Below are 24,600 nucleotides of genomic sequence, written 5' to 3'. Positions count from 1 at the left end.
TTGGAACCTTCAATTGCTCCTTATTCTAATAGATGGTTCACAATATCTAAAAAATTAGCAACATTAAGGTTCATTTAGGATATGCAACCTGCAAACAAAGTGACTATTTCAAACATGGAATCAAGTCTTGTAGTAGATGAGGTCATTGAGTAATTTGCAGGTCATGCCATTTATTCCATCGAAGACTCATATTTTGAATATGATCAATTTCAATTGGCTAAAGAGAGTAAGAATTTAACCATCATGAAGACTCTTTTGGATTTAATGAATATGTATACGTTACCTCAAGGTCTTATACCAGCTCAATGTCTTATATGTAGAATGCTATATACCAAATATTAAAAGAATTTGTGTGTGAAAAAACCATTCCATTTTTGGATGACATACCTATAAAAGGAGATAGGAAAGAAGACAAGGATGAGACTATGGAAGTTGAAGGTTGCAAAAAATTTGTCAAGGGATATATTGAAGATTTGGCTAGGATATTAGAGAGATTGCAATCAATTAATCTCACATTATCTTTGGAAAAATTATGCTTTGGAATTGATGAGATTCTACTGGTGGAACACAAGTATGGCAGATATGGCAGGGAATCAAACCCTGATAAAGTGATTCATACTTCGAAAACAGGTAGCTATCGTTGCCCCTGAGCTCTTGGTCCAAGGCGGAAGACTCAACTCTAACTCTAAGAGTAATCAAAGAGCAGGCTGACTACATGTGTTTTTGAATGAAGACAAAATGTTGAGATTTGGATTCTATGGCATTGATCACGACGGCGACTGTGATGGAGAGAGCTTGAATGACAACATGGCGGGGCAAGGATGCTTTAATCCCAAATTGCAAAGCACGAAGCGCCCCATATGGGTGAAAGTGTAGGTCAGCCCCATGACGTCGAGAAACTGGGTGTTCTCCAGCCGGTCGAAGGACGATGTCAGGAAAAGTCGAGGCTCAAGAAAGCGGGCTGCGCGATTTGCTTCGTCTGATTGGGGTCGTAAAGTAGAAAACGATGAAGTGTCACAGCTAGAGCAGCGCACTGTGTTTTCGTGGCCGCAGGTAATTGTCAATTCTCTCTCACCAGCATATGAGTACAAACGAGCTTCCTTGATCCACGCATGTGATCACTTCCACGTCGCAAAATCCAGACTCATTCAATTTCCTCCGATTGGGTGCCGACGAAGTGAAGCGTTGCACGATTCCCATAATTATAACCCATTTTTGAACTTTGTTGTAAGCAGGATGCAGACACAAGATCACAGCTGAGGAGACGCGCTCAAAGGGACAAGCGGGTGTCGTCGTCATCTCCTTCGCGCTAATCCTAGCATTGATTGTTTTTGCCAACCAGATTTGATTTCAACGCTCAAGTTTATATGCTCAGGGCAGCGGCGCTACTCTTGCCTGCCTTGCTTGGTCGTGTGGAAGCCTGACAGGGGACTCTGGTGTTTGGATTTGTTTCAAATGTAGTTGAACGTGGTTTGGGAGAACTCTGCGACTGCAGCGAAGGAGGGGCAGCGGGGGAGGGGGCGTCCTGTTCGCGCGGGGCCCAGACAGGCCCCAGTTCACTCTAAAAAAAACAGGAAGTAGATAGGTTATCACTTCGAGGGGCATTTTTGCAATTATCAAAACTTGGGTATTCTTGATATTTCGAGAAAGTTCAGGGGCATGTGTGATATTTGCCCAACATTTTAAAGGTTAATTTTATAAACAGGTAAATATTTGCACACAGAAAGATATACATTTTTATCTATCTATATATATATATATATATATTAACACAAATAGATAGACAGATGTACATGTAGGTATATACTATTTCAAGTTTACATGTTATAACATACTGAATATTTCCAACTGTTTTGAAGCAATGAACCTGGCACAAAGTTTTTGCAAGAGACAAAATGTTCATGCAAATAAGAATGATGGCAAGTTTCTCTTGTTTCGGGGGACATCAAATTGTAATTGCAATCATAAGCAGCTTGAAGGCCACCTTTTACGAAGTCCCTTCTTCAAGAGCGTCGAAGCAAATGGGGTAACATATCCTTGTTGAATTCTTGTGTATTTTCCAGGTTTATCAAAGTTGAACTTCTTTCTCTAAGTACTCAGAGTTGTGCGTTGTTCGGCAACCCTTTCGGTATCCGTTACCCGGCAGTTAGCCAGTCAGTTTTCACGACACGTACAGAAACACACCAGTGAAAGAAACAACAGTATCTTCAGCTTAAACGTCACCACAGGCGCAACAAAATATTAATACTCGGAAAGTATATCATGTGCTCAACAAGTGCCGTCTTATTACTATCAATCGCACTTCAGAACGTGGATTTGTGTTACATGGATCTGTTCATGTGACAGTCACAGATGAGCTCCACCAAGACCACACGGCATATGAGTCTCTATTGAAGTCCTCAATGAAACTTTCATCGTCCAAGACTCCCTCTGGGCTAGTTAAAAAGTCATTGGAGAAGATATAGCCTTGCCAACACTTGTGGCGTATCACCCAATTAATATAATCTAGTTTTAGCGTTTGTCCGGGTGTCTTTTATATCTTTCACACTCTATTCACAACTTTACAAAGATACAAATTTTACACTCGGCTCCGACTCATGGTGGTTTTCTCAAGAGGAGCACTGGAGGACTCTATTCCACCTTCTTGGCTCCCACAAAGTCAAGCGAAGGTTTCATTTAGAGATAGAAAAAAAGTGGATTGATTTTGCTGTGAAAAGAAACTGAAGGAAAGGCCTCGAAAATAGTATGAAATCGGTTGACGTATACGAATACTTCGCGAGGCTTAGGAGATGGTGATTACAATCTTCCCTGCAGCGTGGCCTTCCATGCTCTTAACCCAGGCCTCCCTCGCTTTATCCAAAGGATATGTTGAATCAATGACAGTTTTAATTCTTTTCTGGTGAAGAAGGTTAAAAATGACGTACATATCAGCCTGATTGGGGATATGCACGAAAGGGAAATACTTCTTCTTGGAGAGAGAAATGGCGTGCAGAGCGCTTGTTGCTATTCCAGTCGGGGAGGGAGTTAAATCAATCACAAACCCTTTGTGTGCGAGCTGCGATTTATAATCAGGAAATGGCCTGTGTGGACCACAGTTGATCACCACGTCGTATTTGTTTCCAGAGGGGCTTGGCGGCGCTGCCTCCTTTGCACTGTATAAGTCCAGGACTTCGTCTGCTCCCAAAGATTTCAACAACCCGAAGTTGTGGGGGCTGCAAGTGGCGGTTACATGGGCACCTCCCAGCTTGGCAAATTGCACCGCTAGTGTGCCGACTCCCCCAGCTGCAGCTCTGATGAGTAAGTTCTTGCTTTTTTTGTTTTTCTCTTCTATGTTAATCCCTGCTGAGTTGCGAACGCTTTGGAGCGCAGCAAACGCACAGATGCCCATCGCTGCGCCCTGCACTGGTGACACATCTTTGCGTCTCTTAATAGTGGTTGTTATTGGCGCTATAGCGTATTCTGCTAAACCTCCACCAGCCTGCAGGAAGTTGCATCAATTATCAGAAGTCATATTTTTGAAGCTGTTGTAATAAACAGCTGGTTTAGTTTTATCATTAAAGTCTAGTAAGAGACTTGCACAGAATTTTCCGCATAAACAACTGAAAAGGGATTAAATCGTACCCTGCCGAGGCAACTGATGATTTTGTCACCAGGTACGAAGGTTGTCACTGCAGGGCCCACGCTCACAACCTCACCCGTAATATCTGCGCCTGTTCAAATAAAACAAATCACCACACTTAGAGCAGATCCTTGAGAGGTCCTTCTTAGGTTAAAAACAATCATGCTGAAAATGAGCCTAGTTTATTTTCTTCCAAATTCAAGTAACTAGGTGCCACGAATGCTCTTAAGAAACTTGCATGATCATTAAGGTATTGTTCAAAACTTGAACCTCATTCTAATAACACGATCTGTATTTCTTCCGAAAGAAGATTGCAGCTCAGTTGAATTGAGGACGATTAAGTTGATCCAGTGTGAAGTACCGCCAACCTGGTACATGAGGGAATCTGTAAGGCAGAACAGGCTTCATGGCACCTTTCTGGACTTTCCAGTCAATAGGATTGATACTGCAAGCCTCCACCTTCACCAGGAGCTCCTCTCTCTTTGGTCTGGGAATCGGCAGCTCCACATCCTACAAAAGTTCAACAGTCTCAATTAAATTGTTCATCGAATTCAGTCTCTTCTCTCAAAACCCTTAGAACCAGAAGGAGCTGAAAAACTACCTTCAAACCGTCTGCACCGCCGCCATATTTGGAGTAGCTCACAGCTTTCATCATGTGGGAAGCATCCGCCACCGCCATGATTGATAATGTTTTGCAAATTTTTCGCCACGAGTACGAATATCATACATCAACTATAACACCCTGCACAGACCGTAGGAATGCTTTTTCAGATATCGACTGCCAGAATGCCTGCCTCATCTCAAGTACCAGCAATACCGTGCTCTTGCACTGAAATCTCTACTATTACAGGGAAGGCCAATTTGATGAATTAATACTACAAACGCTTCTACAATTCTCACGAGCATTGCGCTCGACATTACATTCCAGAACACTTCTTGGCTTTATACCATCCCCAGACCAGTCACGTGTAAGATCATTGTACAACATATCACTGTTGCAATATTATTCTTTCTGTGATTCTATCAACACATCAACTATCAAGGTTCTCTAAATTAATCAAAAACAAGATCTACGTCAATCGTTCTACTAGACTCAACCCTTGGGTAAAACACCCTACCGGTGAATCAAACCGCTTAGTAATCCTGTTACCACTACAACCTAATCTACTGTTTCTCAGTCACTGGATCATGATGACAATCCTCCTTGAGAAAAAATCGAAGCCACCACTGCAAACTACCTGCGCACCCTCTCGAAAAAACTCGCTTATCAGCCGATCGATCGCGCTGAACAGCAGCCAACGACAACGGCACCCTCCGACAATAAACCACAAACTCCAGACAACCACGACACTGCAACAAATCCGCCGAAAAGCAGCGCGGACCAAAGCTCGCTAAATCTTTTTCAAACGCGCAAATCGCACTGCATGAATCGCTTCGAGGGATGTCAGAGCGAGGAGGGTTCAGTGCTACACAACCACTCGGCCGACAGGTCTGCAGTGTTATAAACGCTCCTGATGGCTCTGAGTCAAGTCGCCGACCACGGGCAAAGATCCGATCGATCAAAGCGGCGTCCGGGACCAGGTCAATAACAGGAAAGATTGTTCGAGCGATGGGATCACCTACTCACCGCATCAACGTCGCCACCCAACCAAGTCTGGTATGGAGCTGGGCTGTGTTGAACGTGTCGCTTCGGACATCTTGCAAGACACGGCGATACTAATAGCACACGGAAAAGTAGCAAACAATACACGCACACGCAGACCCACCCCACCCACTTACACACACGCACACGCTCACTTATGTGATCCATCTAGATCGATCGGCTTGTAAGCGAGTTTTTTCGAGAGTTATTAACCATTATTTACTGTTATTGACCTGGTCCCGGACGGTGCGTGTGTGTAAGTGGGTGGCCCGCTTCTCGCGTTGCCTACACAGACTAACAAAAATATGGTTTGTATTTATATTTATATTTATTTAAAAAAATCATTTTCTCAATCATTATTTTTTTGAAAAGTAGTGTATTTTCAAAAAAATGATTTTTTAAATTTTTTAAATTTTTTTTATGGTATTTGTAGGGTTATATATGTTGAATGGGAATTCAAAGAATTTATTATTAATATTTTATTGTGTTAATACCTTCTACAATAATACAAATTTTTATTATAGTTATGATATGATTTGGAGAAATGATTCATATTATTCTTTTATTGTATTTCTAATTATGTCAATCAATATCTTCATTGTAACAATTGCAACAAATGAACAAATACATAGTAATTTTATTTTAATTTAAAGAGGATTGATACAACTTCCCAAATTTTTATAAAAATCATCTTTTGAGGTGGCCTTAACACAAATTCCAAAAATAACAATTTTCATATCATGCAGAAAAAAATTACATCCTGTCTGACTTTCCAAAAGTTATAGCTTTTCATCATCTCTCCTAAATATAAATAGTTTCTTATATCTTGCAAATCATGTAATCATGCTTTAAAAGTTATTCAAATTCTATTTTAATAACCAAATATTCTAAACCAATAAAACAAACAAATAAATATGTAATACTATCGACAAGACTAGATATGATGTAACATATTTAATAGAAAAGTATAGAACTTTAAGAACGTTATGGCCAAATTCTCCAAGAATCCCACTCGAAGCAGGTGTAGAAACAAACTTTGTATTCATTAAACAACGCATGAAAGTGGAGTTCTTGGTTGAAATGCATGTGCAAATAACAATCCGGTGGGAGATTGTGACACTAAATGGTCATGGAAACTCTAATCGAAATTCTAATCACAGGCCAAGCAAGCAAACTGCGATCTAGCGTGTCGCTGGCAAGTTCGGCTTCTAGATATGTAACGCCGAATGCGGAGGCAAACCCGCAAAGATCTAGTGACAGCGCAATCGATCGAACCCAATCCAAACTAAATCGAACTTAATTACCCTTTGTCATGATCAATGCCTATTTCATCAGTCGCCGCGACCTGCGACAGACAACCGACGTCACTGGCGGTCGCTAATCGCCGGCTGAGAAAAGGAGTGAGGATCAATGGATCTGTCTATCGACGGCATGCATTCTGGTGAGCACTGTTATCGACAGCGTTGTCCACGCTAAGCGTCTGCAGTGCTAGCACAGTATCCACAAAATTGGAATCGGATCGGTCGGTTGCCATGCACTGCCAGCGGAATGTCGGTGAAGATGCAGTCGGATGGGCTGGTTTCTCTGCAGTTCCTAATTAATGTCTACGAAGATGCAATTGAATTGGTCGGTTACCCTGAAGTGCCAGCCGGGTCGAGTCACGACATAAGTGGCACACTCTTTTGTGGCTCTGGTGATGTTGAAGTCGACCACTGTTGTTCCAATAGATTATCAAGCAGACTGTTGCAGAGTTTAACATCTCAGCGGATTGTTAGGGGGTCCTACGCCCTTGTGACATATTCAATATGCGGAATAAAAACATAGCTTAAAAATGATGGGACTCATTTAAGCCGCTGCAATTTCCTTCAGATTTTTATAAAGTGAACACACCAGAAATTATAGTTTAGGAGTGTAGATGTTTAAGCCTTGAGCAACGTCTACTGCTATTTCCAACTTCCTGTGTCAGATCAAGTGCCTGCTTTAACCAATCTCCTATTAAATAAAAACATATAGATTTAGATTCTTGTTAGTTGCGTTTCGATGCAAAAAGTTATACTCCGAATCTGTCATTCATAGAGAAACCAACTGACTTCTATTGGTCTCAAAAGTAGAATTGTCAATGCACACAGATGCTTGAGTGAAACGTCTGTGCTTACTGAAAAGATGAGCATAGAGAATTTCTTTCTCACATGCATTCGTACGCTAAAATCCCCAAAGCACATGTGACCAGTGGCGTCGATCTTCGCTGAACGAAAACCATACGACCTGCATTCTGGGTTCGTTGCAAAAGTCCTCCAAGTGAACAAAATTCTTGCGGTGGTGACGAATTAGCAAGAGGACTTGGATTAACCACATCTGCCATTGCATACAACAAGAGAATCAAACACCAAAGCCCCTAATTGTGAACACTAAACCCAAATTCTTATTGAGGAGGCAAGAAGAGCAGATTTACTCAAAACCAATCTACGAACATGAAAACGCTGTCTAAGATGGGCAAGTTACTATGAACAGCCCAAAGCCGACGACAGCGCAATAGAAACATATTCTAAGAAATGATATGTACGGCCGAAGCGAAACGGTATCACCTTCTTTCTAAAACCCAGCTAGACCTTGGTTGCTTGAGACAGTTTGTGAAGCGCGCCTGATCGCCAACATACGACCAACTTTGAAATTCTAAACAAACAACTCGACAAACCACCCTACCCCAAATTCATGTACTTGATCAAACCATCGAAAACATCGAAAAGTTGAATCTAGTATAATTTAACAGCCGCGGCAAAAACGTAGATGGTGAAGAACTCAATGTTTAAGAAACAGGGATTCTAATACAACAAAGGATTTTCGGTGGTTCGAGATGAGCATTGGCACACTTTTCCCGCTAAATCTGCACCGAAGCTGCCCAATAGGTTGGCGCAACCTTGCTAGCTTTTACACTAGATATTAAGTACCACAAACAGCCATCAATACACCCGCAACTGCACCAACCGCTGCGCTAGTGATGGCAATAGCATGCTTCGATTTTGAATGACCTGTATCACAACACATTGGTGCTGATTAGCTTTTGTTTCTGGAGACGGCCAAATAACTTTTGATCCTCTTTTCCATTGAATTATTTTCAAACTGTTGGGACCATATCGAAAGCAGTAAATATCGAAATCAACTGAATTTATTATTGCGCAGTTAAACCAAACATCAGATGTCTTTCCTCTTGATCATTAGGAATTCGTCAGCGACTGTATGCTTATTTTGAACCCAGTCCTCACGACTCCAGGCGGCCCTTATATAAAAGACATGCGAAGTGAAGGTTACGATACGATTTCATGTTACTTGCGCTCTGGGTAACATCTTCAACATTCAAAAGCGAGGTAGGAGACAAGGTGAACATATCTCACAGTTATTAGAGGTTAGGAGCAGTTCTTAACCACGACGTAACATCTCTACAAAAAATAATTTGTATATAGTCTACTGCTTGGCACCGGTTAGGCACAATTGAGCTGAGAAATGTTAGAATGACTCAAACTAGCTAGTGAAGCTTAAAGAGCACACAGCAGGCCCTCAAGGGTAGAAAAATTAGTCGAAGGAATTTAATTTAGAACGAACGTTGTTACGGGAAAGTCTACAGAAATCCTGAGAGATGATCTGGTCCAAATCAACCTTTCCTCTGCTCGATCAGTCCTGCGAAGAGAATGATTCAACCAGACACGACTTTCAGATCGTGCAATTGCGACATGTTTCGAATTGTGTCAAAAAATACGTGCACTTAGTGCATTGACATGCAGCCATCCGATATTTATATAGCAGTTCATCCATCGTTGACACGCCAGAGATATTCAGCGAAGACATACGAGGGAATCGATCCCAACGTGTTCTGCGTGACTGAAAAATGTATATTGAAATGCAAACTCTTGCGGTGATTGAATCTTCTCATATTCATCTTTCGGTCTTAGTGATCTCGTGTATTCATCTATTTAATAATTTAAAAAGAAATAACGGTGAAGCACCACATGGATCCGTTGAGGACACTCGAATTCTGTGTGAAGGGATCGACAGAATCATCGGAAACCAATACTAGGTGGATGGATGAGCAGGTGAGCTGGTTTTCCCATTCCCCGACAGGATCCCGCCCCACAACTTGCCACGGTGTAAATTCCTCTGACATCACCGTGAATACGTTTATGGAGTGAGCGGGTAGTATCATCAAATTTACAAATCATGAGCTACGGAATTTGTGGAACTATGACTTGATAGTACATGAGATAAAATTAGTTCAAAATACGAGGAAGAATAAATTAGAGAACGACTCACTCGTAAGCAGCTTGAGCAGGTGTAGGGTTTAGAAATTTTTCAGCCTGAGAGAACTAGACAACCAGATATGCGAATAATTCTTCGTAAATTAAGCAAGTAACCGCTAAAACAGCTCAGATGCAGACGTGTTAGAAAAGCTTCATCTCTCTTTTGATTGCAGAGTCTACAAGGTGATTCAGACTTTCTGATGGCTTCTGCAAACAGACTAGATCAGAAACTATACTACATCTAAAGCATTTCAAAAGTCATTGCATAGATTCATCCAATTCCTAAAGCCAGTGGCGATGAGGAAATGATTTAATCGGTGCGTGGAATTTTTGTAGCAGATCACAATCTGGGAATTCGTTATAGTTCTGTATTGTGTGACACAGAGTCGTGAAGGAGTCGGTCAAATTAGCGAGGGGTCCCATCTCAGGTGATGCCAAGCATGGAGGCCTTCTCATCCCAGTTGTCTGCAAGAATGGTTCCCAATAGAGTGAGCCTTCGGATGGCCTCATGAATGCGTCGCACTTCTCTCATCAATGTAATATCCCTGATTTCTAAACGACGTTAGATCTAAGGGCAGACCTAAGTATCAACCGTCTTTCTCTCCGTGCATCCCTCTTTGGGTGTGTTCTCATTTTAAAGCGATTCTACATTGCTCAAGACCTATAATGTGTATTGCAGGGATAACTGTATGTGCTGGATACGGGTAACGACCCATCAAATGAAGGATTTGCATGTTAATGTTTAGATGCCTAAAATCTCTGTGAAGTTAACAGCTGACAACACCCTCCTGTTGTAATAGGTGGTTTTGGACCTGATTAGGTTCAACTAAGCAACTACAGTGAAACGATCTGTAGCAGACCATGTGACATCGATCAGAAGAGAGTGATTGCTATACAGTGGTTACATGGTTGCGGAGCGCTTCGCAGTCGAAGTTGAAAGACATGACTGGAAGGTTTGACCTTCATCATCTCATGTTGTGTAACCAACAGCACATAAACTGTCCTCCCGTCTCAAATCATGAACAAGTTGAATTCTAAATTATTCAAGGCGCCACAATCAAGCAGACACAGTCCACTGAGGTGAAAAGTACATAGCTGTGAGCCAAAATCATATGAAGAACCTTACAAATGAAATAACACATTAGAATTGCCTGTGTGCAAGAGAGAACACCATTCAAATATGTAAAGTATTCCACAAGCTGCGGCTCACAGAACCAACAAACTCACCCAGTTCCAACAAATTCAGCAATGTAGCCCACGAGAGAATGAACAATCTCTCAACAACGACTGCTAAAATGTCTCCAATGCTCCTTGTGCTGTGATCAAGCGGTGTCTCACCTGCTCGAGCACTTTCCAGCGCTGCAACAGTTACTGGTTCATAGAGAAGGATGTGTAGACAAAAGCATAACCACTGGAGGAAGCTGCAATTCAATTTATACTGCTTTGACATGGATTTCGTTGTTGTTGTTGTTCATGAGGGATGAAGGCACATTGATTCACAAATGGTGGCCCTGTCATGTACACGTTGGCTCCTTCCCATGCCCCACAGTTCAAAGTAGTGTAGAATTATGCAAATATCAGTTTTTGTGGAGGCTGTTAATCTCGATTATCATCTAAGCTTTGATATTTTTACATATTTGGGCACCATCTCTCCGAAAGTGAAACTGTTATTGGATACTTGTGGCCGTTATTTAGAGGATTTGCAATTTGGTTGCTCTCAAGCATGAAAACAAATCAATGGTTTCATAGAGAAGGAAAAGGATTAGATTGCTTTATATATGGATTCAGATGCATCACTTACATATGGATTCAAAATCTCACAAAAGATATGTTAGAAAAGATATGTTGGAAAATGTGTTAAAGGATAGATATAGAAACTTTGGTTTTTTCATTTAAATGTATATTTTAAAGATTAAAATACATGGTTTTTTTTAGTGAGGTGTTCAAATAGTATAAAAGAAAATTAGTTGTTACACTTTTTAACTTTTTTCTTCTACAATGTTACCTCATAAATTGTAGTGTTCATTTAATCATGTCATATGTGTCAATAAAATAAAAAAATATTTATTAAAAAAAAATATTCTTAAAAATTCTATCAGAATTTATTAAATCACAAAATCATATAATATATTACAAAAGAAGTTTTACAATGTTTGTTTTACATTATGTTTAGTTAACTTTATAGGTTGGATTGAAAAAATGTTTGAAAATCTTAAAAAATTAATACAAAAAATTGGTTAAAAATTTTAAGCATTTCAAAATTACTTAGTCTATAAAATATATTTATTTAAATAATAAAAAATAATATAGTATAAATTGGATAAAAAGGAATTGAAATAAATTTTATTTGGAAATTAAAATAAAAATACCTATTTAGTGTTATGATTTTATTTTATTTTATTTGTGCAAAACAATGACATAAGTTTTATGGAATAATTTATTTATATAAAATTATAGAAATAAATAAATAAATTATAAATAATAAATATATTTTATATGAATATACATATATAAATATATATATATATATATATATATATATATTATACTATCTATAATATTTTGATACTACATTTATTATATTTGGATAATATGTGATATACCATATTCCATTTGTTTTTAATCTTATAATATTAACATTAGTAATAAATCCTAACATACTAAATTTAATATTTATTATGAAATTTCTAATCAATTTATACTTTCTTCACACTCTAATATTTAATCATACAATTTGCTCAAATTGCAAAAATTATGACATAAGAAATCATTCAACTATATTCAAATTGCTTTCTATTTTAGACTAAATTTATTCTTTGTACATAAAAAGATTATAATTTGATTTAAAATGAATCCCTATTTTTATTATAAGTACTAAATAGAAAATGAAGTAGGTGATGAATTCAACAATCTACACTTAGTTTGCCAACTGATTGATTGAAATCCTCTTGTAGGGACGAGTGATCATTTCTATGAAATGAAACTTGCTATTTAATATTGATTGAATTGATGAAGCAGATTAATCCCTATTGAATTGTCAATGAAGCCACCATCTCAACTTTGAAGCCGTAACATTGGTATATAGCATTCAATGTGGATGCAAAGCTTTCAGCGTTTCAGAGTACAAACAGTTTCAACCATTGAAGCGATTGCCCAACATAGTAACTATATCAAAAATCAACTTTATTCATTCAACCCGAGGCACAACGGACTTCCATGGTACCAAAGCAATACTCCAAGCGAAACAAAAGGCTTGAAAGAATCGCGTATTTTCCGTGGTTAATTCAAAGGTTCAAATCTGTTTACTAGGCTCATCCACAATAAGTTCACATTCTTTGAACTTATGAGATTGCAATCTAAGCAAAGGTCTGGAAATTCTGCTTGATATTACAACACCACAGTTTCGTGGTTGAATATAACGGAACACCCAGATCCAAAATCCTTACAGTAGACTAGTCATTATGGGGTGACGAAAGTGCGGGATCAGCAGGATCAATCTTATCTTTAGGAGGACGTTGAAGATGATGATTCGTTTCAGACTGGTAAGCCATCGCTAACGCCAGAACCTGCAAGGAAATCACATAATGAATGTAGGACTGATTCATTGCAAAAAGAAGATGGAATGGATACCAGGGGTGTAGCAGACAACTGATAAAATTATGTGTTGAGTAAAGGGAGACTTGCACATGCTTAGAAGCCTCTCTAAACCCACCAAATAATGTGAATGGTATGATATTTAGTCCTTTGAAATTATAAGGTGACTGAGTCTGTTTTTCATATCTTTTATTAAATCATCACTGAAGTTATGATGGCAACTCTAATGTTTTTAATTTGACATAGCTTTGCAGGACCATTGCATGGAATACCGTACGGCCTGAAAGACATTTTTGCAGTTCCGGGTTACGAAACCACCTGGGGTTCACAATCCTACAAGGACCAAGTCATATACAAAGAGTCCAACGTGTACAAAAAGTAAGCTAAAACTTTTCCTCATCCTTTCATTTGATGTTGGTGTGCTCAGCAACTGAAGGTTTGAGGTAGCTTTGAAAGGATATGATGGCAAGCAGGCTCAAAAGGCCATTAAAGCTTTCAAACTTCTTCTCAGAGTGTTGACTACACTCTTAATACGAGTTTCACTTTCAGATTAAAGGAGGAGGGAGCAGTCCTGATAGCCAAGCTAGCTCCGGGATCATTAGCTTATGATGATATTTGGTTTGGAGGCCAAACCAAGAATCCCAGGAACATCAAGGAAGGTTCTACAGGCTCCTCTGCTGGTCCTGCCAGCAGTACATGTGCAGGTAAGATTATGTGAACTCATTTTCAGCTAGGTTCTCTTTATCGCTGGAGTGAGAATATCTATCGAGAGTATTTCAAGTTAACTATATATATATATAGTTTTTTATTCCTGTTGTATCTCGATGTTGCAGGAAATGTCCCATTTGCAATTGGGACTGAGACATCAGGATCAATTACATTTCCAGCTGCACGCGTGGGTGTAACAGCCTTGCGTCCTACTTTTGGGATGGTTGGAAGATCCTGGAGTATGAGTTTATCGGAGAGTTTGGTAGGTTGCGTGATATGTATGTGTTTGAATTCCTTCAGTTCATGAAATTGTTCAACTGATTGGCGTTATTAAATTTTTTAACTAATAATTTTATGAATGTTGTCGAATTCCCTAGCACGATTGTCCAACCTTTCATTTTCTTTGATGGATTTCTGGCAAACAAACACTGCTTTCGCTAGATTTGACAAAAACAAATGCTCATCATGTTCTGAAGAATTTTGAAACTTTTTGATTTGGCAGGACAAAATTGGCCCTTTTGCTCGCTCTGCAGCTGATTGTGCTGTGATAATAGACATCCTAGAGGTAAGGATCCCGAAGATCGGTCATCGAAGAATATTCACTTAGAAGATCCATTCTTGATGGACGTGACCAAATTGACAGTGGGCTACTTACCAGACGCAGATATGGAGGTAAAGTTTGAATCTCTTCTGCAGCTCATGGAAAAACATGCAGTTCATTGGTATATTTTATTACAACTGGGTTATCCAACTTAAAATATTCCGACGAGGGCTTTTCTTTAGAACTTATACATAAATGTAATAGAGGCTCGCGTTGGTGATGTAAGCCTCTAGAGACAGTTTAACTCGGTTTTGCTGAACAAGATAGCCTCATCAATTGTCTGTCTGGGGTCATCAATAATAGAGCAATTATGAGAGGCTTAACAGAGTGAGGACTGGTGATTGTGAAGGTGGTTAAAGTTCTAGAAAAGAAAGAGGTGAAAATGGTACCCTTTGAACTGAAATATTCTTTATCTACGGTACAATTCACGCTGAAAATTACGATGGAAGTAGACGTTTTGGTACACTTCGACCATTGGCAGCGGACGGGCTTGGATGAAGTCTATGAAGACCAGAATGCGTGGCCTGTTGTAGTCCGACGTGCTCGGCTCATCTCGGCGGTAGATTACATGCAGGTACTGCAGATTCGAACATGTTCGTGATATTAGATGCCTGTAATTGTATTATCAGCTTGAACTGATTTTCGAGGACACAATCTCTTCAATAAAAATACATCCCATAAGATCGATTGTCATGAATTAATGTCAAGTAATTATTCTCGATCAGGCGCAAAGAGCACGTGGGAAGCTAGCGCAAGAAATGAAGGACTTGATGGAGAAGCAGAAAAGACATGAAGGACTTGATAGACTCAGTCACCTTATAATTTCAAGAAATGAAGGACTTGATAGACTCAGTCACCTTATAATTTACCTCTAAGTATTGAATGTTGTGGCTTATGATGATATTGTGGCTTTTATAATGGAAGAATATGGATTCATATTTTTTCTAAACAAATCTGCAAGAATTGATTAGATATTTTGCTATAACACTTTGGCACCTAAAGTTTGATTGATACAAAAGATTATCATATATGTTATATCATCAGGAATCATTGCATTACTACTTGAAGGAGGAAGAACCGCCCATTGTACATTTAAGATTCTACTAGATTATAAAAAAAACTTTTTTTAATCAATTACTAAGAATTTTGACCATATTGAGTTTATTTGCCAAACTTTGCTTATTATTTGGGATGAACTTCCAATGCAACATTATTATTGTCCTGAGGGAGTCAATCATTCTTTTAGAGATATTTTAGATATTAATCGTCCATTTGGACGAACTACAATAGTTTTTAGTGGAGATTTTGCCAAATATTACCAATATAGGTAAAAGAAACTTGAGAAAAAATTGTAGTAGCATCAAATAAAAATCTATATATTAAAAGCAAATATGAAGTTGAATTCAAGAGTACTTCAAGCAAATATTAAACTTGCTAATTAACTTCTTTAAGTATAGAATGCACACATACATTGTATATATAGATGGTGGTACATTTGAATTCTTTATAGTTATATTATTATTGATTAATATTTTTATTTTTTACTTGTCAAACTGGAAATAGTACAAACTTATTATCCAATAATATAGTTAAGCTTTTTGATCACATGATTGTTGATCAAAAATTAATATATTTAGTGGATATTTATTTAAGGTTGGCAAAAGATAATATAGCAAATGATGCCTTTTCTAGAAATAAAATCATTTTATTTGCATACAATGATGATATAAAAGTTATTGATGAGAAGATTATGGCCATATTTTCTAGAAAAGAACAAGACTATTTAAGTGTTGATGAAGTTGTTGTTGAAGATGGTATTGACAACAATAATGTTTATCCAGTCAAATTCATCAAGTCACTTAATCCATACGGAATGCCCAAATCAAGGCTTTGTCTTAAGATTGAAACTTTGATGATGCTACTAAGAAATATTGCTCCTCGCCAAGGACTTTGCAATAGAATCCAATTAGTAATTATATGTCTAATGGATCAAGTTTTTGAAGTAAGAATTCTTAGAGGAAAATTTATTGGAAACTTAGTGTTTATTTTGTAGATTAAATTAATTTCTACAACAAAAGAACTTCCATTTATTCTAAAAAGAAAGCAATTTCCAATCCATCTTGCATTTTCAATAACAATAAATATATCCCAAGGACAATTGGTGAAGCATATTGGTTTGGATCTATGACAACCTTTTTTTTCCATAGTTAATTTTATGTAGCACTCTCTTAATGCACTTCCTCATGTTCTATCAAGATTCTTCTTCTTAGAATTGATAATTTAAATTCCACTTTTAATATTTTTTTTTCTCGATGTTTTAATCAGATAAATATCAGAAATTTATATTTTATATTTTATTTTTTTATTTTTTTATTTATCGGCTTTAATACATCTTTGAATTTCTAAATATATTTGTGAGTGGATTTTTCTCCCTTCACTAAAATTTGATTTAATTAGATTATAATTTAGATTTGAGCTAATTATTAATTGATGTGAAGATGCAAATCATATATAAGATAGGAAAAAAATGATATAATAATCAAGATTAATCCAACAACACAAAAAGTTAGTTACACATTTCTATGCTTTGATTTTTAGCATTTGTAGTTCATTTAGTTAAGTACTTTCCAAGACTTATTCCATCAAACTTAAACTCTGAAAATTATGAATTAGAATAGAATAAAATAAAAACAATGAATACCATGCTATAGTGCTAGTCTAGGGCTTTCCAAGATAGTATTAACCATGTAAATTGGAGTTCTATATAAGAAGTTATCTACAGATGAAGTTTTGATGACAAAACTTCATCTAGAATTGGAAATTCAGTAATAAATAGCCTTAAATATTAAAGTTCAGCATTAACATGATGTTAAGATTTTTAAGATAAAAGATGAAAGTTGGAAGATTACAAAATTAAAAATAAAAAGTTAAAAATAAAATTAAAATTAAAGTTAGAATTAATAATTAAAAGATAAGTGAAAGTTCAAAAATAACAAAAGTAAAAGTTGAATATTAAAAGTAAAAGTTTAAAGGTTAAGGTTAAAAATAAAAATTTAAAGTTGAAGGTTAAAAGTAAAATTTTAAAGGTTAAGGTTAAAAGAAATAAGAAAAAAATTAAAAGATCAGATTATTTTTTTTTTTATTTTTTTTTTATTTTATTCTTAAAAGATAAAAATAGATGGAAAGTTAAGAATTTAAGATTAAATTCCAGAGTGAGGTAAAAATTTCTTTGAAATTATCAAATAACATTAATTAATGAAAATAAGACAAATGAATCATAATATAGCAATTTAGGTACTAAAAGATGTAATTAGATGGTGATTAGGGAAGGAAAACTTAGAGTATGTCAAGTTGAAGGTAGCAGATCCCTTGTCATTCCGAAATTTGCCAACATTCTCCTACAGCTTCTATGTGCTTGAATTTTTTTGTGGTTGAGGTTGACTTAGAGTTGCTCCTAACTACTGAATTTCATGGTGATCCAAGGTTTGACGTCCAGGACATGTGTTTCAAAGCAAGGTGACTTGAGCTGCCTAAGCAGCAGACCCCCTTCTACTTAAAAATTCACTAAAAATTGGTTAATAGTTTAAAATTGGCAAGTATAATTTTTCCTGAAACCAAAATGAGTAGAATTTCTTTGCCAACAAATTTTAGTACAAAAATGTAGGTAAATACTAAGATACAATGTTTCAAAGCTAGTTGTTCAAAACTTCCAAGGTAGCAGATTCCTTTGTGTTTAAAAAATCATTAAAAATTTGATATAGCTCAAGAATTAGTGATTTAAATTTTTTAGTAAACTAAACTTTAGAGTGCATTCATTTCAATAATCGATATCAAAGTTGAGTCACAGGTCACTGAGTTATAGATTTTTTAAGCTAATACTCCTACTCTGCCAAGGCAGTAGATCCTTGTTACTTTAAAAACTCGCCAAAAATTTGTCACAACTTCAAATCAAGTTTGCCTTATGCTGTTATGAAGCTAAGAGTGATTAAAATTTTCTTACAAGGTTTCACAAAAAAAAAAAAAAAGAAAAAGAAAGATAGATTGAGTGAGTTAAAACTGAGGCCATATAAGTTTAAAGAAGAAGATTTGTATTCACAAGATGGGAGGACATTTTGCCATGGCTTTGCCACAAGAAGATGGAGAGAGAGAGAGCTTGGCCACCCAAGCCCTGTTAACTAGGTGGGAGGAGGCACAAAAGTGGCAGACACATCCCCACCATCAAAATCAGAAAATCTCAAATCAAGATCAAGGGTCTTCAATAACTCTTAGCTTAACCCCGATTTCAAGGCTGGAAATGCCTAGAACTCAAAACTAACACCTTTTTGGTAAAACTAACACCACCAATATCTCTAAAATGTATTTTTATCCCAAGATCGATTATTCACAAGCCCAAATCTGAGTTCTAAATCATAAGAACCAATTAATTTACTAATTTAGTTGTAAATTTCAACTACAATTTTAATTCTAATTAGCTTACTTAGAAATCAGTCAGGATTCTTACCATCAAAGCCTTCATAATCACCATTCTTCAATTTAAACTCCCTTAAGCATGAATTCTTGGTAAATCCAAAATCTAATTGCAAATTGGCCTTGAATTAATACGCTTGTGATTTTTTTCAATTTTCCTTTTTTTCAACTTCAAGTAGTGATTTAATATTTTTTATATTTTTATAAGTAATTTCTTGAACTAAATTAACTATTTTTTTGTATATTATTTATAAAAATAGTATGGATTTACTTATCCTACTTCATACATGAAAGCTCTATTATGTAATTTTTTATTTTTATTTTTATTGTATTTTATTTGAATTTAAAAAATATTCTCTAGCTCACAAAAATAGCTTCATTTGAATCAAACTTTCCATGATAATAACACAAGTTCATCTAGTCTATATGTTAAGATTGCTCAAGAAAAAAACGTGATGGTTCTTCTTCACTACGTGAATGGGCATTTGTTTTCATCAAAAAGGTTCATATTTTGTAGAATTCATAATTTGTTTTATAATTTATCATTGCATTTTGCACTCAATTGGATAATTCTACAAGGTTCACATAGTGGTTTTGATGGTTGCATGGATGAATCTTTGTTTTTATCAAAAAAAATTGTCTTCTTTAAAGATCACAAGGCATTCCATACGGCATTTTATAGATGATCAAGGCATTCTAAAAGATGTTTTATAATTAATCAAGGTATTTTACAAGGGATCCTAAATTACAAAAAAAGACTCAAAGCTTTGAAAGATGCTCTGACTCATAAGCAACAATAGTTTTTGATTCACATGGTCTCAAAGTCTCTTTGAATGTTGTCCAAATAAAAGGTGTTTAACAAAAAAATAATCTATTAAGCACTTAATTGTCTCATACTCAAGGCTCATAATATAAGTAGGACCTTGTGATGTGAACTTAAGATAAACTGCTAAAACAAATAGTAGTTCTCATTTGTTGCATGGATTTGTCATTATTGAAGTTTAATTGAATATGAAATGTTAGAATTTAACTAAATATGGACGGATTTTAAAATGTATATTTTATTACATGCACACAATGCAATTGAAGGTGAAGTTTGGTCCTAGATGGAGAAGAAAGCATAATTGTAGTTTTTTTGTGCTTTCTTGAAGTTTCACTCTCCAATCACAATATGCATCTGCCAAAAAAATTTATTTTTTATATCCCAAGTATTTATGCATTGTATTTGAGCTTTTTTCAAAGAAGTTTTTGAAAAATTTGTGAGTGAGAGTAGAAAAGAAGATAAGTTTATGATCTAACTTGAGAAAAAAACTTAACAAAACTTCAAAGATTTCAAAAACCATGTTCTTCATTCTTTTTAAATCATGTTATTAAACTTTGTATTATAATGTGAATATATTTATAAATATTTCAAAAGATTCAAAAAATTATATATATTTTCATTGCATTTTATTTTAGAATTTTCATTGTACTTTGCATAACAAAGTATTATACAAAAAATTAAATAAAAAAAAATCTATATAATTTTTGAAATATATAAAAAATAATTTGCGCTTTGCATTGAAGAGTGAGTGTATTAAGATTATTTTTTTAATTCTTGTTTTTATATTGATTTAGTTAATTATTCAAATTTAAATAAAAGTTGATTATTCAAAGTCATTATAACACTATATATTATTATGGCTTGCAAAGAGTGTGAAAATTATTTGATTTTTAATTTTAAATAGCTTCAAGTTATGTATGTTTTATGTTAATTGATTTATACGAGAAGTATAAGATTAGAGGCATTTCAAGGCATCATGTATAGAAGTAATAACAATGAATTTTATTATTGGAAACTTATAATTTTTTGATGGGTGGAGAGAAAAGGACTTGATAGTTGAAAAGCAAAGCTTTACTCTTTCTTTTTTTCTTTTTTTTACTTGAACTTGTGTGTCATCTTTGTAGAATTAATCACAAGCTTAAGAAATTAATTGTCTTGCTGTTGTAAGCAACAAGCTATTATTCAAGAGTAGACCAATTAACTTTGTTGTGAGTGAGGTAATCAACTTTGTTGAGAGTAGGCCAATATAAGAGACATCATACAACCCATTCAATTTTGAAGGCACTTTTATTATCCTTTGTAATAACATAATGATGTACAATAGAATAAGAAATTATCTAAAATTATACCAAAGAATTATGGTGAAGTAAGTATTATTTTTTGGCTTGAATCAATCAAGTTTACTTAATTAGACTGCATTCACACCATCTAGATATTACTTTCACAAAGAAAATTCGTTTCTAAACTTCCACATGTTTCCAAACTATTGTGAATTATTCTTCAAGAACCATGAAATTTTAATTGCTTATTATTGAAGTGGATTCTATAAATAAAAAGACTCTCAATATATATATATATATATATATATATATATATATATATATATATATTAATCTTTATATTTTTAATCTTTATAGTTTATAGTTTATATTTTATAGTTTTATTATAGTTTTATCAAATATTTAGATAATTTTATAATTTTATATCTTTATATTTTTTATATTTATAATAATATATCTTTATATTTATAGATTAAATTTATATAATGAATTGATTTATTAAAGACATTATAATAAATTTCTTCATATCTTTTAAGTTTGACTTTAATACATCTTTGAATATTTTAACACACTTTTATGATTTTGTAATGTAATTTGATGTTTTCCTTAATATTCTCACAAATAATTATTTGAAAAAAATTAAATACTTTTTTTGCATATTATCCATGGCAATAGTAAAAGTTTAGTTATTCTATTTTATAGCTGAAAGCTCTTTTGTAAATTTTATTTATTTCTTTAAAAAAAAAAAAAAAAATTATTAGCTCACAAAAATATATTTCAAAAAAATACTTCATTTATGTCACACTTCTTGTGATAATATGGATTCATCTAGTTTATATATTAAGAATGTTCATAGAAACAAGTAGTAGTTATTGGTGGATCTTTGTTTTCATCAAAAAAATTCACCTTCTCTATAGTTTACAAGTTGTTTTTTATAGTTCATATGTCGTTTTATAGAATTCAAAGGCCTTTTTATAAAACTTTGCATTGTAGAGTGAATGACTTTGTATACTCATTTGATCTTTGTTTTTATTAAAAAAATATTCATATTTTGTGTAAATAAAATGTGGCTCTTATTCATTGATTGCACCCTTCTTTGTTTTTATCAAAAAACATAATATTGTCAAGAATTCACAACATAGGTTAATTAAGTAGTAATTTTCAATGGTTGCATGCATCTCTCTTTGTTTTCATTAAAAAAATTAATCTTCTTTGAAGTTCACAAGGAATTCTATAAGGCGTTTTATAGATCATTATGATATTTTACATGTATTTCATAAGGCATTCTACATTGCTGGTAAGTCATAACATAGCCAATCATATTTTGTGCATTTATCTGCATATGTAATCTTGTGAATTAAATAAAAATCCAAAAAAATATAAGAAAATATAATACTTATAATGGTTGCTATTGTGATACTCAAAGAAGTATAAATATAATACATTAGAAAGATAACTATCTTTTATAACACATTATATACTATTTTTTTTATTTTTTTATTGTTAGCTCAAACATGCACCTTTTCATGCAACACCAAATCCAAAAGATCCAGCCATAGAGACGAATTGCCTCCAATTGATCCACAATAAAGAACACACATAACCCAGATCACTTAGTTTGGCAACAAAGAATAGGTTGCAAAATAATTGAGGTCCATGAGATAAAGTATGCAATCTTATATCAAACCTAATTTCACAATCATAACATTAAATTTCACTTAAAAATCTGATAGCGCTCAAAAATATTAAAAAACAAAGAAAATAAGAAAATAGGCCTTCATTGACAAGTAATAGGAGTGATCTTATCTTTGCAAGACTTGCACTTTTTTCTCTTAAAGTTGTACTTCTTTGCTCCATAATATCTTCTTCTCTTTATTGCTAGGACATGTATTGATCTACTCTTTCAATCTTTCTACTTTCTCTTCTACTCTTCTTATCTACTCTTTCAAATTTCCACCATCATCATCCATTCTTCTCCACGACCCAATTCAATAGGCAACCAACAAGGATAGCCCAATTTAAAGAACACAATCTTTTATACCTCCAAAAATTGATTTTTCCACACTATTTTCAAAGCACAAGTCCTCATCATTGTTTCCACAAGCTTCAAGTATCCTTGTACTAGCATCAATGTATAGCAAACTTATCCATATTAACATCGACAATATCCACTAGCATAAATGTCTAAAAATTCACCTCTTAATTATTAGAAAGAAGTCATTGAATTGAAGCAAATAAGACATAGTAAATCCTAATTCAAATCCTTGACAAGCATCTTCATACTCAGATCAAAACTATCCAATATCCACCTAAATCAAATCTAAACCACGTTCAAAATATCACTTAGCTAAATCAACCTTAAAATAGGTACTATATTTTGAAATTCTCCTTATTGCATTGGTAAAAAGTTAGGCTTAACTTTAACATATTGAGGTTAAAAGGCGTTTGTATTTTTGAAGATTTGAAAAGATCCATAATAAAATACATCTCAAAAGAAGCATCTAGAAGTGATGTATGAACAAAAGTTATTAATATTACATTTTAGACTATATCTATATGGTTAGATTTATTATTGCTATCACCAATATTTTAATAAAAACTTAAAATTTAAAATAAAAAATATTTCAAATTTTGATCACAAATAAAGAATAGGCCAATTTTGAATGAAATTTGTTTGCATGGAGTTGAAATGTGACATTTTTAATCTCATGATTATTTAGAATTCTCAATTTACATAAATAAAAACTTATTTTTATTTATGAATTCACTTTTTCAAGGACACTTTATAATTGAAAGTCAAATATATCAAATTATTACATACTTTTATTATTATAATTCTACTAAATTTTTTTCATTCTACTAATGCCAAATCCAACCATTCATTATATAGTAACTTCATCAAGCAACTTTCAAAAATAAATTTATATAAAAAATAGTATTTAATTGTGAATATTAGAAAATTAAAAATATCCATCAATCCAAAATGGGTTGGTTAGATCTTTAGTATTTAAAGATATACAAACTATTTTTAGATATTTTAAATTAATTTAGATATTTCAAATTTAATCTTATAGTTATTTTTACTTAGTCAAGAAAATTGAAGATTCTATAAACTATCATGCATTTTTTTCTAATACATTGGTAGTTTTTTTTTTCTTATTTTTTTAGCAAGGTTGTCTATATATAATAGATAATATAATTATTCAATGAAATCATGTTGTCATCGACATATATTTACTGTAATTTTTTTCTAGATAATATAAATAGATAGAAATAGGTAAAAATAAATTAATTTTATAATATCTTTTAGGATAGTTTTTTAGAAGCTTCATAGATATTGATTTGACTTTAAATATATTTATACTTAATTAATAGGTTAAAAACTTGGTCAAAAATTAATCACATATCACATATATTGATAGCTTGTGGAACAAACTAATTATATGGCGTCCATATAAAAAACTTATTTTAGAAGTTAAAATATATGTTGTACAAAGTCAACATATTTTAGAGGTCATAAAGAACATTGCAACATAGCTTTTAAATAGACAATATATATAGAGGCAAGAGTAAA

General features: G+C 34.2%; 1 protein-coding gene, 2 long non-coding RNA genes and 1 pseudogene across 7 annotated transcripts; 2 read left to right on the top strand and 2 right to left on the bottom strand.

The window, feature by feature from the left end:
- The first annotated feature begins 704 nt into the window (after window positions 1-704).
- On the top strand, window positions 705-1,895 carry LOC149987526 (uncharacterized). The gene is made up of 2 exons (XR_016497874.1): window positions 705-1,053; window positions 1,236-1,895. It is a non-coding gene; the product is annotated as an uncharacterized LOC149987526 (long non-coding RNA).
- A 365-nt stretch (window positions 1,896-2,260) lies between these two features.
- Window positions 2,261-5,387, bottom strand: LOC112294140 (chloroplast envelope quinone oxidoreductase homolog). 5 transcript variants are annotated; one of them, XM_024544335.3, is made up of 5 exons: window positions 5,247-5,387; window positions 4,221-4,361; window positions 3,988-4,129; window positions 3,622-3,710; window positions 2,261-3,478 (listed from the first exon to the last, which is right to left on the bottom strand). In XM_024544335.3, the coding sequence occupies exons 2-5, from the start codon at window positions 4,296-4,298 to the stop codon at window positions 2,783-2,785; spliced, it is 1,005 nt and encodes a 334-aa protein (XP_024400103.1). In that variant the 5' UTR covers window positions 4,299-4,361; window positions 5,247-5,387; the 3' UTR covers window positions 2,261-2,782. The 5 variants fall into 5 exon arrangements, with proteins under 5 accessions (XP_024400103.1, XP_024400105.1, XP_024400106.1 ...); XM_024544337.3 differs by having other exon boundaries at window positions 5,239-5,375; XM_024544338.3 differs by lacking the exon at window positions 5,247-5,387 and adding an exon at window positions 5,095-5,231.
- A 1,744-nt stretch (window positions 5,388-7,131) lies between these two features.
- LOC112294381 (uncharacterized) lies at window positions 7,132-8,100 on the bottom strand. Its single transcript, XR_012219452.2, has 2 exons — window positions 7,847-8,100; window positions 7,132-7,616 (listed from the first exon to the last, which is right to left on the bottom strand). It is a non-coding gene; the product is annotated as an uncharacterized LOC112294381 (long non-coding RNA).
- Window positions 8,101-9,265: 1,165 nt separating this feature from the next.
- Window positions 9,266-15,553, top strand: LOC112294740 (uncharacterized; annotated as a pseudogene).
- The last annotated feature ends 9,047 nt before the right edge of the window (window positions 15,554-24,600 follow it).

The sequence above is a fragment of the Physcomitrium patens genome, chromosome 17, assembly GCF_059467195.1.
Source record: "Physcomitrium patens ecotype Gransden chromosome 17, ASM5946719v1, whole genome shotgun sequence".
NCBI lineage: Eukaryota > Viridiplantae > Streptophyta > Bryopsida > Funariales > Funariaceae > Physcomitrium > Physcomitrium patens.
This window is presented reverse-complemented; position numbering and strand designations above follow the sequence as displayed.

Bases quoted from the DNA above. Each gene is read 5' to 3' on its own strand.
- LOC112294140 (XM_024544335.3), bottom strand. From the start codon at position 4,298: ATGGCGGTGGCGGATGCTTCCCACATGATGAAAGCTGTGAGCTACTCC. The intron at 3,711-3,987 runs GTTGGCGGTACT...TTATTTGAACAG, and splicing joins CAGATTCCCTCATGTACCAG to GCGCAGATATTACGGGTGAG. The intron at 3,479-3,621 runs GTACGATTTAAT...AACTTCCTGCAG, and splicing joins TCATCAGTTGCCTCGGCAGG to GCTGGTGGAGGTTTAGCAGA.